At 49.2% G+C, this 17,640-nt stretch overlaps 1 protein-coding gene across 1 annotated transcript; it reads left to right on the top strand.

Moving 5' to 3' along the window:
• Window positions 1-353: 353 nt before the first annotated feature.
• MICALL2 (MICAL-like 2) lies at window positions 354-17,389 on the top strand (the record flags this gene model as incomplete). The annotated part of the gene is made up of 16 exons (XM_009584324.1): window positions 354-402; window positions 4,018-4,159; window positions 6,659-6,819; window positions 7,499-7,620; window positions 8,006-8,677; window positions 8,899-9,074; window positions 9,940-10,015; window positions 10,329-10,444; window positions 10,961-11,107; window positions 13,900-13,955; window positions 14,462-14,585; window positions 15,188-15,278; window positions 15,650-15,723; window positions 16,059-16,173; window positions 17,154-17,200; window positions 17,292-17,389. Coding segments are annotated over 16 exons (2,266 nt in total), but the record flags the coding sequence as incomplete, so codon positions are not given.
• Between the last annotated feature and the right edge of the window lie 251 nt (window positions 17,390-17,640).

A 17,640-nucleotide genomic window follows, 5' to 3' on the forward strand; every position in this document is an offset into this window, starting at 1 on the left:
ACCATGAACCTGCATGGGATGTTTTGGCATCAGCATGTCCTGTCCGCAGGAGGCTGCAGGAGGCAGCCCTGCAAGGGTAGATATGCCAAAAATGTGTTGTGCTGCCTGTGGGCAGATGGCTGTGCCTGCTGAGTCTCCTGCATGTCTCTGTCCTGGGAGGTACAGCGGGTCTGTGACTGTCTTGGACAGGATCTGCCACGCTGCTCCCACCGGAGCATCTCTGAGAAGGGAGGGTGGGAGGACATGCTCTGTCCCCTGAACCAGTGAGGCTCAGAGAGGTTTGAGAAGCTGGAAGTGAAGCAGCTTGCTCTACATCACCAACCTGAGATTTTTCTCTTCTTTCTATATTTCAGAAACTTCAACTCCCTCAGTAAAGAAAATGTATACGAGAACAACAAGTTGGTAAGTGACTTTTAATGTTTTACTTTTGGTCTAGTCTATGACTTGGCATCTTGCTTATGTGGTTTAGCAACAGAAATGCAGATGCAGTGTGCCGAGTGTGCCGTATTCAAATCCTTTGCCTTACTCTGCGTGCATCCAACCTTCTGATTTGAACCGCAATGTCCAGGCTTGCTGGCTGCTTGAAAGCACCCTCAGACTGCTCACACTTCTTTGCTGGCTGCACAGTGATGCCTGTGTCCAGTGTGTCCTGTGGCAGCAGGAACTTGGGCAGAGATGCTGGAGGTCAAGACATGGGCATGGACATGTTGAGTACGTGATGCTCCTAAGGGATGGAGAAGGAGCTGGGAGGTAGCTGATGTGAGAGGGGAAGCGTAGGGAGTCTCCCCCCACTTCTGCTTGTTCCTGGTGCAGGGAATGAAGGCTGCTGGAAGATGGAGATGTCCTAAACCTCATCCTGCCTGGACACTTCACTCCAGGATGGGATTTGAGTTTCTCTTATTCTCTCAATGAAGACAGTAGAAGTTGCGCACCTCCTCCTGCACTGAATTCAAGCATGGGCTTAGTGCTCCAAGGATTTTTCTCTCCCTCGCAAAGAGAGAGGCAGCAGATTAAAATGGTTTTTTTCCCTTGGCATCACACCACACAGCTTCGTGGCTGCTTGGCAGGAGCTCAGGATGTGAACTAACCACGGCAGCTTACTCTTGTCTGGACTGGAGGAATGACATCCTCTGACGCAGTGAGCCCTCTGAGGTGGTCCTTGCCTCCGGGAGATCTAAACTCGCTCCCCCACGCTCCTTAGCTTCTGCTCCCCTTCGGCCCCAGCCGTGTTCAAAGTGCCTGTGTTGGACCCCCCTCTCCCCAAGCTGGGGCTGCAGTATGTGAGCAGTTATTCACCCTCTCTGGTGTTCAACCCTGCGTGTTCCTCTCTTCTAGGTGAGGTTCAGACCGAGCGTTTTTGCCCATGAAGTTTGGTATTTGGCAGGCATCAGGGTCTCTTTGCCATGGACAGTAATCCCAGCCAGGGCTGTGAAGCCCTGAGTGTTGCTTCTTCCCCAGCTGGGCTGATGGTGTCTGCTCTGCTGGCAACTTTGCCCGTCTCTGGGAAATGAGCTGTACAAGCTATCTCCACTGCTTTTATTAATGAAAAGCTTCTTTGTGCCTCTCATAAAAAGAGTTGCTCCCCTCCTTTGTTGCAGCCTGTGTTTTTCCGCCTCTCCTCCCTCCATTTCTTAGTTTCTTTTATGTCCTTTATTTTCCTCTCTCTTCCTTATTCCACCTGCTGTAGGATGAATTGTCTGCATTGCCCTTTCACTGCTGCTATGGTGCTGCCTTGGCTCTGCCGTGAGTGGGGTTGACTCCTCCATCTCCTTGTGGGCTCCTGGGCTGGCCTCCCCCCTCGGACTGCTCTCCATCCTAGCTCCTACACTTTCTTCCTCTGGCTGCCCTTGGGATATGAGTGGGTCTGATTTCTCCCAGTGCTATTCCTCTGCTATTGTTCAGACACTCCTTGATGCCTCACTATTCAATAACTTCTTTTCAGGGGCTGTATTATTCAACTAAAAAAACCTTGTTTGGGCTGCAATTTGCCATATAAGGTCTTCTGCCGAGGAAGAATGTGTCACTTCTCAAGTGCCAATAAAAACAACCCCAAACCCTAGAAAAATTTCAGCTGGTGGCATTTTTTTTTCCTAAAGATTTCAAAAATATATAAAGATGAGAAGGGTTTCTAGAGACCTTGGATCCAGTTCTTTCAGTGCTAATGGATGGTGGTGTAGTGTAGCTGATACAGTGGTAGCCTGTGTCAGACGGAAGCTGTGCCCGGCCGGCTCAGATAGCCTCGAGCGTATCACTTTGCCTCCTCTATGCAAAATGGGAGCAGTGACACTTACCTCCTTCGTAAAGCACTTGGAGCTGCACTGATGAAAAATGTTATGCAGAAATAACATGTTGCTTCTTTAAAGGCCCCTGGGCAGGCAGGTAGAGGAGAAGGGCAGCTGGCCATGTTAGGTGGTGATCTTGTTGGATCTCCAGGCAAGAGCAGTTCCCAGGAATATGAGGATGCTGTAGGCACAGGGGACACTACATCCTAATGCTGCTCTCTGCGTTGCTCACCTGGTTCTGGCCAAACCAGTCGTGTGCATAGAGCATCCTCCTCTTTGTGGTCCAGGCAGCCCCTCGCACTTGTTCTGTGCCTATTGCACTGGTCTCACCTATGGACTGTGTGGCAGGAGGTGGCATGGCCTGCGTTCCTGCTAGACTGCACACCGGGAATGTCCAGCAAGAAAACTCCACTGGTCAGACCAGTTGTGCAGCCAGTGCAATGGGGAACACTCCAAAGAATATATTAAGTACCAGGTTATGAGACAGGCGAGTGCCAGGCTGGGCTGGCAGCCGGGATGACGCACTGGAGGTAACTGGCTGAAAGCGTGCTTCATGTCAGCTCAGTTACATTTTTACTGGGATACCCAATGGAAAAAAATGGTAATTATCTTGCTGAAAAATAATGGCTGTTTGTTTCTTCTAAGCAGGAATAGTTGGCTTGTACACCAACGCTGTTGTGTGTCTGTGCCAGAGGTCAGATGTGGAGGGTTTTAGTATGTTCGAGTCTTTCTTTAACCCTTTTGCTGTGGGGTTCAGCGGTAGCCTTCCTTGTGCCTTCGCTCCTGCAAGTGCTATTTTCCTTTGCTGTGTTGGCATTTCCAAGGGGATGTTCCAAAGGGGGAGGGAAAGGATTTTTTCCTATAAGCTTGGAAAGAAGAGGGCTGGAGAAAGTCCATAGTAAAAGCCCTACACTGAGTTGAGCAAGGGCAAAGTTGCTTTATGGATGTTGCATTTTTTTTGTCCTCTAGTAAAGTCTCTTGTTCAGAGGCAAAAGAAAATAGCTTTTCCCTCCTTCACCTGACTTCGATCCTGCAGTTTCAAAGCAGAGGGGACCACAAAGAGGAATATTTGCCCCAAATACATGTTAGGCAGCATGGAAATAGTTAAGCTGGAAGGGAGCTAGGTATCAGGAATCCTTCTGCATTATTCCTCTCTTCCCCATCTAGTCTGGGAGACAGAGCTCCCTCCTGCAGCCCAAGATTTCCCCTTTTTCAGATGGGGAAGAACAGGCAGTAGGCAGGAAGCGTTAACATTTGCACAGCACTTGGAGATAGAAAGCTGCCTGGAAACACCTACCAGCGCACCGTTAATTGGGGAGCGCTCCAGGTTGGGCTGGAAGCCTGGAAGCGAGTCTGCCAGCCTGGACTGACACATCCCCTTCTGCCAGGCCTCGCTCTCCGCAGCTGTGCGTATCCAGATAGAGGCAGGCTCGAGGAAGAGCAGGGGAAGCCCAGGTGAGTTCCCGTGCAGTGAGCTACGGCCAGCTTGCCAGGCCAGATTTTTGGCTCCCTGCCTGAATTTCTCAATGCGATGGCTGGAAGCCATGACTCCGTTGGTTCCTGTACCGGCCGTACAATCTAGGAGTTAAACTGGTGCAGCTGTTCCCCAGTAGAGTTATTATTCGAGTGGGGCTGTTTGCAGTCGAGCTTCTTTCTTCTGATGAGGAGCAGCTCTGCTGCCTGGGCTGGACAAGACCCTTTTTTTTTTTTTTTTTTTTTCTTCTTCTTTCTCTAGGCATTTCGAGTGGCGGAGGAGGAGCTGGGGATCCCAGCCTTGCTGGATGCAGAGGATATGGTTGCTCTGAGGGTACCAGACAGGCTGAGCATCCTCACCTATGTTTCCCAGTATTATAACTACTTCCATGGACGGTCTCCTAGTAAGTACCATATTCCCTGGAGGGGTGGGAAGGATTGAGGCTTAATTTTATGCTTTCACTTGCCTCCTAACAAGCTTGAAAAAGCAAAATAGACTGCACAGAGGTCTTTTGGTACCAGAACTATTCCAATGGAGGATCTGAACTCTTTACACACTGGCCTACAGTAGCACCTGTGCTTTTGGAAGGGCACAGGGCCATGCTTTGTCTTTAAAACTAGTGCCTTAAAATTTAATATACAGTCTAAAATTTCTTATGGTGGAGCAGACAGGAGCAGTGAAGGTTCCCCTCCGTGGTCCCCACCTCAGCTTTCCTTTCTTGAGCACCTCCATCCCTGCTCCAGTCCGTGCGACACCGTAGGGCTGGTGAGAACACGGAGTTTAACAAGGCTGAGCTTGTCTGTGAGGCTGTGCCAATGTAATAGCATCCATGGTAGGGCTTGCACAGCACAGCAGTACTGGTATAAGGAAGTAGAAGAAAATGACCCCCTTAACTGACATAATCGTGATAGCAATTCTTTCAAACATAAAAACAGGCCACAGAGCTGCCAAGGCATTATATTCACGTACTGGAGAGTTTATCTGGGCTCACAGGAGCATTATTGTAGACTTGGTTTATATTTGGCTTTAAGCTCATACAAAATGAAATAATACGATAAACCAATTTCACAGGTTCCTCCAGAGGAAACTTTAGAAAGTGGGACATGAATGACTTAACTGGTTAAGGTGAATCTAGATGGAGAAGACAGATATGTATTGAAAATGTCCTACATCTTGGAAAGAAAGCACAATTCACTCTGAGAGCTGCCTTTAATGTCTAAACTCTTCCCCCTTCTCCACCTCTTTACACATTTAAGCACGCTTTTTCTCTCCCTCTAAAACCTCTTCCCTCCCCCCTCTTCATTTTTTTTATTTCTTATTTTAAAACCATTCTGACTGAAGTCAAACAAATTCCATCATGTTTGTGCCAAGTGGTGGGAATCTGGGTCAGTTTGGGGTCTTTACCCCCTCCCCCCCAGCATCTTGCCTACCACATCATCAAACACAGCACATTTTTATACTCTCTAGTGTCCCACAAAATGCTCTTGTTGCATTCCTGTTGCTGGGGTGAATGTGCGTGTCTGAAAATGAGCCCAGCCAGGAATGTGCCCTCTGACACCGAGCAGACTCCTAATACCATAGTCGTGCCCTTCGAATGGGCTCCAGCAGAACCATGAAATAAGCAGGACACCGGAGGCCAGAGAGGGCCAGTGGCCAACATTTTATTGAGGTCAGGTGTTTACAGAAGAGCGGAGCTGAAACCACCCATCTTTGTGCTGGACTTTGGAACTCGATAAATGGCACAAGTGGGAAGTGAGGGGGGCAGCCCGAGTCTAAACCGTTTGCTGGGCTGGCATCAACAGTCCACTGGTTGCTGCGGTAAAAGAGCCCTGGGTGTTTATTTGGATAACTAGCTTTCTTGAGAGAAGACGGCTGGGAACTGGGCTTCCTCTCTGCTCCCTACACCCTGTCCAGACTCCCTCTGTATTTACTGAAATAATCTCTGAAATAATCTGGTATAATCTCTTTTCAGACGGGTGGTCATTTAATTGGTCGCTCTTAAAGCAAATCTGTGGCTCAAATATCCCACAAGGAAGAGACATCTCATTTGGAGTAGGAATTGGCGCAAAAATAACATCCCTGTAAGACACATGAGGGGTCTCATCTGTAAAAATTGTGCGTGAAGCCTTTTTTCCCAGGGAAATATCACTGCACTTCCCAGGGCACGGGGCGTCATTTGTTGCCTGGCTGAAGTGTGTTGGGGGTTCTCTTTTCTCCACTTGTTCTGAATTTAGAGGGTTTCTCTTTCGTCTGCAAAGGAAAGAGGACTGGGCATTTGCAGGCTGCTTGTGGCAAATCCTGTTAGTTTCTGCATCAGCACCGCCATGGCACCTCCAAGTCTCTGTCGTAGAGTTACCCATTTTTAGTGGTCATTTTTGCATTTGACAAGCCTGTTTGCTCCATGAGAGACCCAGCTGGGATATGGGGTGGACGCCCACAGCAGTGAAGGTTCAGGATGTGTTGAAGTCTGGAGCACTGCAGCTTGAATGAAGCAAACCCTCTGTGCTTCAGTTCCTTAGCTGCAATACCTAACAGCAGTGCCTGATTCAGTGGTGATCAGTTCCAGCCAAACTGTGGGCCAGGTACAAACCCAAGGTGTTGTTTACACCATTGACCAATGGTGTTTTGTATTTTTCCACTTTTTCATTCCCCTCCATGGAATTCCCTGAGAACAAAAAAAGTCAGCAGTTCCAGCTACCAGATGGTTCCAGCGTGTGTCGGTAAAATTCACTTGTTGACTCTTGCCCCTCACTCCACTACAGAACTGCTTGTGAAGGAAGCCTGTGTCCCCTTGTATGCTTTGCGTGTTTACCTCTGGATCTTCTTATATTGTAAACAACTCCTAAGCTCATGGGTTTTCCTTATGTTACCTTAAAAATCTTCCCTTCTTCCTTTCTTCCAGTTGGAGGCATGGCTGGAATCAAGCGTCCTTCCTCCGAACCTCAGGAGCAGCCTCTTGGGAAGAAAGCTGTTTCAGACCCTCCTAAGCCAGTGCCACCAAAACTGCCTCCTGCCCACCCACCAGCCAGAGCTAAGCCAAAAGAAACCTCCCCAGTCACCACGGTAAGAAATGTGTTTTGGGGTGTTCTTTAAACCTTCAATCTGTTCAGTGAGCTAGAGAGTATTTATGCTAGTTCAAGGCTCCTAGTGGTAAGGACTTAGTCTCTACATTTTCTGCTCACTATGGGGGTTTTAGTCCAGAAGTCTGGTTACTGAACAAATTCAGGTGGGAGTCATTGGAAAGCCATCAGTCAGCTGGGATTTATCTAATGGTGAATAGGACATGGGTGTCTTAGGATATGGCTATGCTGTTCCTAGGTGGGGATGGAGATCTTTGACAGAATGTATTATTTTTGCTAGAAAACATTGATTAAATTCTTGGAAACCGTTTCAAAGCACAGTAGGGACAAAAACAGGGTGGAAGAAAGAAAGCTCGTCTCTCAAAAGGGTAAGGACCTTTCCCAGCTAATTCAAACCAGAGACCTTTGCACTTCAGTTTCCCACAGATGGACAAAACACCCTGGTCCTCTGGCTTTGTGGGAACAAGTTCCCCTTACTCTATCCTCCCGAGGACTGTTGCACTTCGTATGAACACGGGGTTAGTGGGAGCAGGGATTTTCTGGATATCGCTTCTCTGTCCTAGCCAACTGGCTGTGCATGTCGAACTCTTGCCTACCTGGGAGATTCGTAGCTGTATGCAGGGCCACAGTGCTGCCTGCTCACCCACTGTGTTTCCCCACAGAAGGGGGTCCTGGCAGAGAGCGGGAACATCCCTAGCAGCAGCTGTGGTATCTGTGGGAACCATGTGCACCTGGTGCAGCGCTACTTGGTCGATGGGAAGCTCTATCACAGGAACTGCTTCAGGTACAACTCTTCAAAGTGGGGGTACAGGCCTGTGGGTCGCAGAGGGGCAGCCTTGTTCCTTTGGGACTGGAGGGAGAGTGGTGTGAGGCACTCAGGGTGATGGAGGACATTTTTGTCAGAGCGGAGGCAGTCTGGGCCTGCTCTTGACCCATGCATAGGGGAAACTCTTTGCACAGGTCTGTTTTCATCCACACCTTTCCTACTTCAGGCTATCAGCAGCTCCTGTTTTGGTGTCTGAGGAATGTGCACACGGGGTCTGCTCACTGCCAGTGTGGTACCTCCACCCTCCCTGTGCTGACGGTGGAATGGTGCCTGCACTCTCAGCTGTGTGTCAATGGCCTCCCAGTGCTCTGGAGGATGTTTTCTGAGACTTTTGTATTCACAGGTGCAGGCAGTGTTGGAACGTGCTTCTTCCTGGAAGCTACAAAGCTGGGCCTGAGCCCGGTACGTTCATCTGTACCAGCCACCAGCAGCCAGACAATGTCCAGATCTCTGGTCTTCGCAGCACCGGGAACAAACCTGAGAGTACCCCAGCCCCTACTGCTGCCAGGGTGTTCCAGAAAGCAGCAGAACCCAAGAAACTGGAGCAGGTGTTGAAGAAACCCAGCCAGGAAGGCCTTGCTAATTCAACCAAGCCATCTGTTTCATCTTCTGGAAGCTCTGGCTTCAAAAGTGTAAATACTCCATGGTCCTCTTCAGCTGTAAATAAATCAGATGACTGCAAAGGTACCCCGTTGAAAAATAAAACAGATCACCGTGAAGGTACCCCATCAGGGCCTCTTTGGACAACCTCCACAACAAAAACACAGCAAGCCCGAGAAAATTTTTTTCGGTCATTAGAGTCCTCCAGCAATAAAACCCCTGACACTAAAAAACAAGTCCCTTCTTCTCACGGCCCTGGTAAAACTGCCTCTGCCAGAACCACTACTGAAGTCAGTCCAGTGAATGCTGAGAAGGATCAGGCACGTAACCGTATCATACAGGCTCTGGCTGGATCAAACACCTCTCCAAACAGGCTAGGAGGACTCAGTTCCACTGGCTCCTCAGCATCCAGCAGGCAAGTACTATTTATCTTTCCCTTTTCTCTTTCCCGTTTTACTCCCAAGATGATCCTTGGGATAACTTGGAGAAGTCCCTGCATCTTTCTTCCCTTTTTCCTGACTACTTTTGTGGCTGAGACTTAAAGATACGTAGAGGGACTCATCCATTCTTTGGAACAGAGGTCAATAAAAAGGTCCGTCCTTTCAAAAAGGCTCACTAGGTTGTTCTTTTTTGCAGTGGCAAGTTTTCTCCCACCAGTTCTCAGTGGCAGAGTCCAGCTCCAAAAGCACAGTCCAGCAAAACAGGGTACACAGCACTAAAACAGGAAAAGACTACAGACCCTCTGCCCAAGAGCCAAGCTGCCAGCAAACCTGTTGACTCTGTGCACAAGCCAGAGTCGAAAGGCATCAAAGGTGAGCATGACTGATTCACATACAGCTCTGCCTGGACACAGCATGCCAGCTGTATGCCTTTCTCTTGGACCAGTACAATGAATATGTCAATGACTCCTATACTTTCTGTCTGTAGTACCACATAAGGGTTTTCTGAGTTACGGGGCTCAACACACCTTCATTTATCCCTGTGCAATTGCTCCCTCTAGCATGGTGAGTTTTTCTTCTCTGAGGATCTCCACGTATTTGAAGTTGTACTGGCTGTCATCAAATGTGGGATCATGGTGGATTTCAGAGGCTTAGGTAGACTTTCCCAGATGGGAGACCTTGCCAGAACTTCAGGATGATTTTGTGATTGCAGTTGGGGCTCACTCAGCCTCCTTGTCTGTTTTGAATGAAGCTTCCATCATGGTGACCGAGCAGTGGGCTGAGGGATGATGTTCTGGGGGTACGCAGTGTCTCAGCCACTTCCAGATGGCCTTTTTTTGGGCCAGAAGCAGTATCCGTCTGCAGTTTGCTGTGAGCTTGTGGGTGTTTTGTCTCGCCGCCCTTCCTGCCCCCATCCTTTGGTCTCTGAGATCTGAGCTGTTTGTGTTACATTGCTGTCGAACATGCCTGTTCATTTACACCGTGGCTGTGTTTCTGTAGCTGTGTAGGGTTTAAAGCATTTGAGCCGAAAGGGGCAAAATGCCACCAAGGTTATTTATGACGTATTGTATGTGAATCTGTCCGTGTTAAACTTGTTGAACTGGTGCTGGTTTGCTGCAATAGCATCATGGTATCTACTCCAGTGCATGGCTTATCTCCTGAGATCCTCCTGAGACACAAATCTGGCTTGTTTCTTTTTATTGGATCTGATATTATCTTGCTATGTCCCTTCCTTTAGGAAGCACGAACGTTGATGAAGACAAGTCTGAGAGCCCAGCAGAGTGGAGATCTCGGTTGAAGCCTGTAGCCAGCAAGTGAGTGTCTTGGAGCCAATGGGTCTCCGTGACAAGTGAATGGGGATGGCCATGTCTGCATGTTTGTTGCTGCAGGTCTGTGTGCACATAGGAGGGAAGACCTCCTGTGTTTTAATGCTTCTGTTTTCAACAATTTGATGGAAAAGGCAAAGGCTTTCGTTTCCGGGGAGGGAAAGCGTATTTCAAATTGCTGGACTCTGACTAGAAAAGTGTGACCATCCCAGATGGAGATCCAGCCCAGGATGTCCAGAACACTTCTGTGGACCACTTTGCAAGAGGGATGATTTCCTACCTTTGTCTTTCTTCTTTGCAGAGACCAAGGTGGCTCTAAGAAACCTACTGATAACTCCCAGTTGGGAACTGGGAGCCCAGCACACAAGGAGACAAAGCCAAGTCCATTAGTTGTCCCATCAGCAAAGCAGGACTCTGGTATGAAGGATATAAGCTTTGCCTTCATTTTGCTGGTCAGGCAGGGGACAGGCATTAGTGCTGCAAGGCATATGTAAGCAACACGTTGGTGGAGATTGTGCCATGCTTTCCGGGATTTTTGCTCTCTGTACCTGCTTTGGCCCTGTGGTGCCTTTATTTGGAGAGCCATCCTTCCCCAAGGAGAGGGACTCAGTCTTCACAGGGTGCCATTCTTCCGCAAGACAGCTAGCAAGATTTCGCTTACTCTCTCTTGCATAAATTTATAATGGTGAGAAATCTTGGTGATGATTCCCAACTGTTTATTCTTCTCCTCCACCCTTCTCTTACACTCTGGCCTTGTAATCAGTGGTTTCTCCCTGTTTCCTTTGGGCTTGCGCCCCTTGCTGTCATCAAGAAGGGAGAACTAGGACTAGAAATGAAGGTGGCGAGTGCCAGAGATGCTGGCCAATAAAGGGATTTTTATGAGATGAGGGTTGAAATTTCTTACCCAAAACCTGTCTGTGCTTCTTAATCCAGCTTCATCTGGTGGATTCATGAAGAAGAAGTTGATCCCCAGCTCAGATCTTATCATGAGCTGTCAGAATTCAAAGCAAGGCTGGGAAGACCCTGGGGGCTCTGCCAAGAAGGAAGAGGGCAGCCAGTTGAAGAAAAGCACTACCACATGTAAGGTCTCTTCTCCCTGCTTAAAGGCACCCTCTCCTCTGCACTGTCAGGGGACAGCCTGAGTGGTCAGTAAGGGAGATGTGTCCCCAAGTTTTCTGTGGCTAAGCCTGTGGCTGTTGTCATGGGGGGAAAATCTGTGTCATTACTTTTTATTAGCCAGCTTGGCCTAAGCAGGAACCAGCCAGGACAGAGAATTCACTGGGAAGGGAAGAAATTAAAATAGGGATTTGTCAAGGTCACTGCCCTGTCTTTTTTTAGTCTCAAAGCTATGAAGAGGACCATCACCTAATTTGGGGAACTGGGATCTGGTTGATGTCTCTGTTCCACTCTGGTTGAGTGGCTTTGGGAAATGAAAGGAATGCAGAGAACTGTCAGCCAGAGACTCCAGCTGGCGGGACCCACAGTAGCAGCAGCCAAGGCTGTTGCTTCTTGGACTTTCAAAGATGTCCTGACTAGTTCTGACCAGTTTATCCGTACCCTTAATCCAGTTTCTTACTTCTGTCTCTTTGACCACAGCTTTACTGTGTACCTCTCCTCCTTTGCCCAGTTGTCCTTGCTCCTACATATCCCACCACAATGCAAATGAAATTTCCTGGAACTAACTTGATGTTTGCTGCTGTCCTGTTTGCTTGGCTTGTTTGTTCTCCCCTTTCCTTACCCCATCTGGCTTATCTGTTTGGACTAGAAGGCCCTCACAGCAGGGCTCAGCCCTGACTCTGATGTTTGTCTCGGAGCAAGCAGGATGGGTCCCGATGGCTCGGTGGCCTCATGCTTTAGTATTTGTTAGCTGGTTCCAGCATTGTCCTTAGCCTGCACCTCTGACAGCTACGAAGCATTCAAACTCCAATTGTGTTGTCTATTTTAGAAGTTTAGCATGCCTCCACTGCCATCATTTTCCCAAAACTTTCCATCTCCTTTTTCCTCAGACTCAGCCACAAGGTTCAGCATTACATCTTTCCCAGGAAGTGAGCTGTTAAGATAAGGGAGGTTAGTTTTATATTCGTCTTTCTAAAGCTTAATTATTGCTGTTGGGGAGTGCCCGCTATGGGCAACTTTCCCAGCAGTCTCCCTCATTTTTCACGTGTGTGCAAGTCTGCCTTCTGAAAGGCCATTCTCTTGCTGCTGTCACTTGGCAGCCTGTGGATTAAGGACGGACTTGTTGCTCCTCTGTACAGGTCTTTACCTCAGCACTCAGAGAGACACTGTGAACAGTCAGCTCCCGTTCCTGCCCTTAATCCTGTGTATGTTGTGTGGGGCTGTAGATGGTGAGCATTTCTGTAGATCATTCGTTTTCTTTGGCGTAGGTAGTGTTTTCTGTTGAGAAAGGAGGCTCCAGGGTTTTCTTGCCAACTGTCCTACTTCCAGTTTGCAGGCAAGAAGCCAACCCATCCTGTGTCTGTCAAGACAGAACTTGAGGATATCAGGGCATATCAGACCCTGAGCTGGTCAGGATAGTGTCATTTTACTAGCTGTTCTCCTCCAGTGACCTTGGTCTTCTCATGATCAGTGGTGCAGCTTTCTGCCTTGGTTGGTAGTGCTGCAGAGATCACTCAGAAGAAGCCTGGAGATGCAGGGCTGAGCTGGGAGAGGGAGGTGTTGCTCAGGCAGTAGCAGCAGGCTGCTCGTGGCAAGCCAGGTCCCTCTTGGAGGAACCTTTAAGAGAACTGCGAGTCGCAGGTAGTGTACAGGGCGGTAAACCAGCAGCATCCAGAGGGAAGAGTACCCTGACAGAGGCCAGCAGTGCAGGGACCACACAGCTAATTGCCACATCCAGCATCTTCTCCTTTTGCACTCTTCCTAGAAAATGCAATAGAGCAAGGGCTGGGCAATTAGAGAGCTGTCCTTGAGCTCTTCCTCAAGTCAGCACCAATTGTCAGAGACTCTCGGGGGGCTCCCCTAGTCTGTCTGTCCTGTCTTTCTCCTTGTGTGTGCTGAGCCTGCGCCGCTGCTGCCTTTTTTACAGCCCTGGTCTTTTGATACTAGAGTTTTCCTTCCTTATCACATCATCCACGTATGTCTCTGTTCTCTCTCTGTGGTAATTATCCAGCCCAGCCCCTCGGGTATCCAAATACCTCACACTCTTCTGTAGTTATCCTTGCAGCACAGTTGGGCAGAGGAAGCTGAGGCACAGTGGAACAAATACATGTTGCTTAAGAATTGATTTTAATAGGTGTCCAGGGCCTAAATAATGCTGTGTAGCAGGGCCTGAGGGACTTCTCACCTAGGAAGTGTTTTGTGGAAGGAATTGAACCTTACTTTCCTGAGACCTGTGCTAAGGTCCCCTAAACCATCTTTTTTTCATCAGTATTTACTGATACTTCTTTGTACAAGAGCACTAGAGGGGCATTTTTAAGTATATCTTGGTGTTTCCTGCGACAGTAATCCAGTATTTCTGTTCTATCCTTTGGAAGCTTAATAAGGGACGGCTTTTGCCACAATAAATATCTTTGAGTTTTAACAAGATAATGAATGAACATGCAAGTCAATATTCTCGGGTGCAAGCTCCCAAGTCACACCTGAGTTAAGTGACTGTCTATGCCCTGGGGATGCAAGCAGCACCCTGTGAACGGAGGGTGTCTGAGCGTCCAGCCACGAGGAGTAAATCAGGCTGTGCTGATTCCTGCAGACACATCTCTCGCCTTAGTCTAGCCTGCCGATGTGTGCGTGTCGTCAGTGCCCTCTGTTGGGTGGCAGGGACCTGTTGTGCTCTCTGGTGGTGTAGGCACTGTCCTACACCACAAGATTATTTAAAGTTTGTTGTGGTGTTCTTTGGTTTTTTTTCTCCCTTCTAGTTAAACCCTCTGTTCCGAAAAGCATCCAGAGCCCTGACGCAGTTTCCCCAACCAAGGTATGGCTGGAAACCAGGTATAAGAGGAACAGGCTGGGGTTGTTGGGTATCCTGCTGGAATGCTTGCCCAGATATATCTCAGTTTGTCTTATTGAGAGGGTTTATTTGAATTCCCAGGGAAAGGGTGAAAGCCTCTGCAGCAGAGACAAGATGGAGAGACTGCCGCTTATCTCCCATGCAGGAGGACAATAGAGGCTGGAATAGGACAGAGCCAAACAAAATTCTGGTAGACATAGCCTCCCCCAACAAAGGAGGGGGAATGTCTGTGGTTTAATGAGTGCGGGTAGATGTTATCACTCACAGCGAATATATCACAGCGGTGTAACGTTGTAGTGGCCACCACTCTGTTGTGAGCAGCCAGCTCTGCATCTCTGCTGACTTGGCTCATCCAGGACATGGCTCTGCAGTGGGCTTCTTATGTCGTTTCCCATCTCTGTTGGGGCTGTGAACTCAGCAGGCAGTCTGAGGGCACTAAGCTGTATTTGTTCCTACATTTGTTTTCCTAGCTGCACCCCGACTACCTCCCTGAGGAGGAAATCCAGGAGAAGGTGCGTGACATCGAGAAGCAGCTGGATGAGCTGGAATTGAAAGGAGTGGATCTGGAGAAGCAGCTGCGTGGCTGCGAGGGAGGTAAAGGAGACTGGGGGCCAGCTCTGTTACGGTGGGAAGGTGGGAGGCTCATGTCCTACCCCTGGGCATTCTTGACTCCATTTCTGGGAGCTCACGCTACATGTGAGACACCAGGTTGCCAAAGGTACCTGCTATAGCAAGATAAAGCCCTGGGAATTTTGAACCCTCTCTGGCTGTTCCCTAACCTATTGTTTGAGCAAGGTCTTGTGTTTATTTGGCTGAAGATCAGGTTGTTTGGGGAGTGGAAGGCTGCTATTAATCTGGCTTTTGGATCCTAAGCCAGACTCGCCATCATGGCTGGCTCCAATTTCACAGGGCTTAGTGAGTTCATTCAGAATGGCAGAGTTGGGCTGGACACATGGAAGATGAGCAGGGTGCCCTGTGGCAGAGTATCTGTGAGCAGCTTCCTTGAATCTGCAGGGGGTGGTCTGCATCCTTTCCCTTGTACCGAGGAGTACCAAAGATGGTCCGTTTTCACTTGAGGTTGTCTGTGGCTAATATAAGTTATGCTAGGCTCTCCCTCAAGTGACTGTGTGTTTGAGTCACGGGGATCTGAACCGATCCAGCTTCTGGAGGTGTCTTTCCCTTGGTCTCCTTTGCAGACGAATCTGAGGATGCCCTCATGGTGGATTGGTTCAAACTGATCCATGAGAAACAACTGCTGCTCAGACAGGAATCGGAGCTGATGTACAAGTAAGTACAACCAGAAATTCATCCTTCTTGTGCGCTTCACCTGTGAGCAGTTCGCAGGGAAGGATAGGGAGTGTGGCAGCCCAAAAAATAATGTGCCAATTGGTGGGATGAGGGAGGGCTTGAGGACATCTCTGGGAGAACTGCCTGAGGTATTAGCTGATGGGCCTTTGAGCACTGATGAGCACCCAGGGTCTGTGGTGAACTTGCGGGGAGAAAAACCTTACAAATGCAATAGAGGAAGATTTCCCTGACCCACCAGCCTCTACCCAGGTGGTGGGCAATGCAGAGATGAGGCTTTAGCATGATATGAGAAGGGTCCAGCCCTGGGGCATGGAGGGGCAGTAACTCATCACTTCTGTGGTTCTTTCCAGGATGAAACAGCAGAAGCTGGAGGAACAGCAGTGGAACATTGAGATGGAATTGCGACACCTCATGAGCAAGCCAGGTAAGGACGGAGAGTCCTACTGGCCCCCGGCTGTGTGGAGCCCTCCGCTCTGTGTGCCAGCCCTGGGATGTCCTTCAGATCTGAATGACGCTGCCAGGGATCACAGTTTCCCTGGGGGCTTTCTCCTTACTGCACTGTCGAGCTGTCAGGTACAGACTCCCTGTAACATCCAACCCACCTGCGCTTTCTGAGGGGATGTAAGATGTGCCCCTGAGCGTGAGGATAATAAAATTTGGGCCTGTGAGAGGGACTTGCTGGAGCAGGGTGGAGGCAGGAGCCACAGTGGGGAGGTACTCACCTGTAGCTGTGAGATGGGCTTCCTTTGTCTTGTGCAGAGGAACTGAAGACACCCAGGGAGAAGGAGCGAGAGAAGGAGCTGCTGGAGTCATACCTAAACACGGTCAATGATCGGAATAATATTGTGGAGTGCCTGGATGAGGACAGACTCAGGTGAGGGCCCTCAGATGGTGGGAGATAAGGCAACACCAGGGATGATTTTCATTGTATTTCCTCTGCTGCCCAGGCTGTAGGGGTGGACGAATGGCTGTAATCCAGACTTCTGCTCCATGAGATGTGGGTGGTGACCTGTCACCAACCATCTTGTCCTAAATGCTGCTGCCATTGCTTCCTTGGCAGCTGTTAGAAATTGAGATCAGGACTGCAGCCATGTTCAGTGCTCTCTCAAGGTAATGCTGCTCTGAAGACAAGGGCTGTGAAAATGTAGAAGGCAGGGGGAAGAGGGGGAGAGGCTGGAGATTGGGAGGATGGAGGCAGTACAGGAGATGCAGGAGGACTCTGTGAACATGAAGCCAGGAATGTGTTCGTCTGCTGCAGCAAGTGAAAGAACAACTGTAGCCGAGAGTTGGATCCTCCCCAAGTTCAAAGGAAGACTGCTGTATCAAGTAGCTGGATTTGTGCCTCCTGTTGCTGAGAGCAGCCTCCATTTCTTGACCTCAGGGCACTGACTCCAGCGCGCGTATTCTAGTAATGCCCAGGCTTTTGGCTCTGGCCTTGCCCAGGCACAAGGAGATAGCAGCGTGTTTGTCCCTGATTGCGATGCGAGCACCTCTGCACACCCCAGGCTACTGGTGTCTCAACCTTTATTCATCTCCTCGGGTGTGGTGATGTCTCACAACTTGGTGAACTCAGATGATTCATAGGCTAGCTGGGGGAAGGGCCTCCCTGCTGCAGTGCTGGACTGCCACAGTCTGGAAATCCCCACACAGGCCCTTGCTTTCAAGGGAACCAGATGCCATTTGCTAATGTCTAGGGCTCCTCTGTTTTTTTTCTCCTGCACCTTTCTCAGGGTGTACTATGGAGGTCGGTCATTTCTGATTGGGGGAATAACAGTAGCCTTTACATGTTTTTTGGTGTCTACCACCTTGTCATGAAACAGCAAAGTTTTCTAATGCCATGCTGTTCCATTACAGAGAACAAGAGGAGGACCAGATGTTGGCAGACATGATCCAGAGGTTGGGTAAGGGCCCTTTCTACTCTTAGGGAGCAACACTGGGTGGCCCTGGGGCTGTGGGTCTCAACCTGCTCAGTGTCTGCTCATTCTCCTGCAGATGGATCTCTTGAGAGCCAGGAGCCAGAGAAGAAGAAGAACAAGTTCCGCTTGTCCAAAATATGGAAGCAGAAAAATAAGAGTAAAGCACCGGAGTGATGTTCCCCTGCCCAGCAGCCCAGAGCGGGATGTCAAAGGGATGTTCCTTCCTCACTGCTGCTTTCTGCAGTTGTGCAGGACTGTGATGAGGCTCCTCTGCTCTCTGACATGGAGACTGCAGGTTTGCAGACCAAAGGGACTGTGAATCCCCTCTGGCCTTGGCATAGGGCCCAAGGACACCTTTCCCAGAAGATTGACTTTTAAGACTTTTTTCCTTCTTTAGATCTAGCTCAGAGCTGGCTTCAGCCGTG

Source organism: Fulmarus glacialis, unplaced genomic scaffold, assembly GCF_000690835.1.
Source record: "Fulmarus glacialis isolate BGI_N327 unplaced genomic scaffold, ASM69083v1 scaffold31888, whole genome shotgun sequence".
Taxonomy (NCBI): Eukaryota; Metazoa; Chordata; class Aves; order Procellariiformes; family Procellariidae; genus Fulmarus; species Fulmarus glacialis.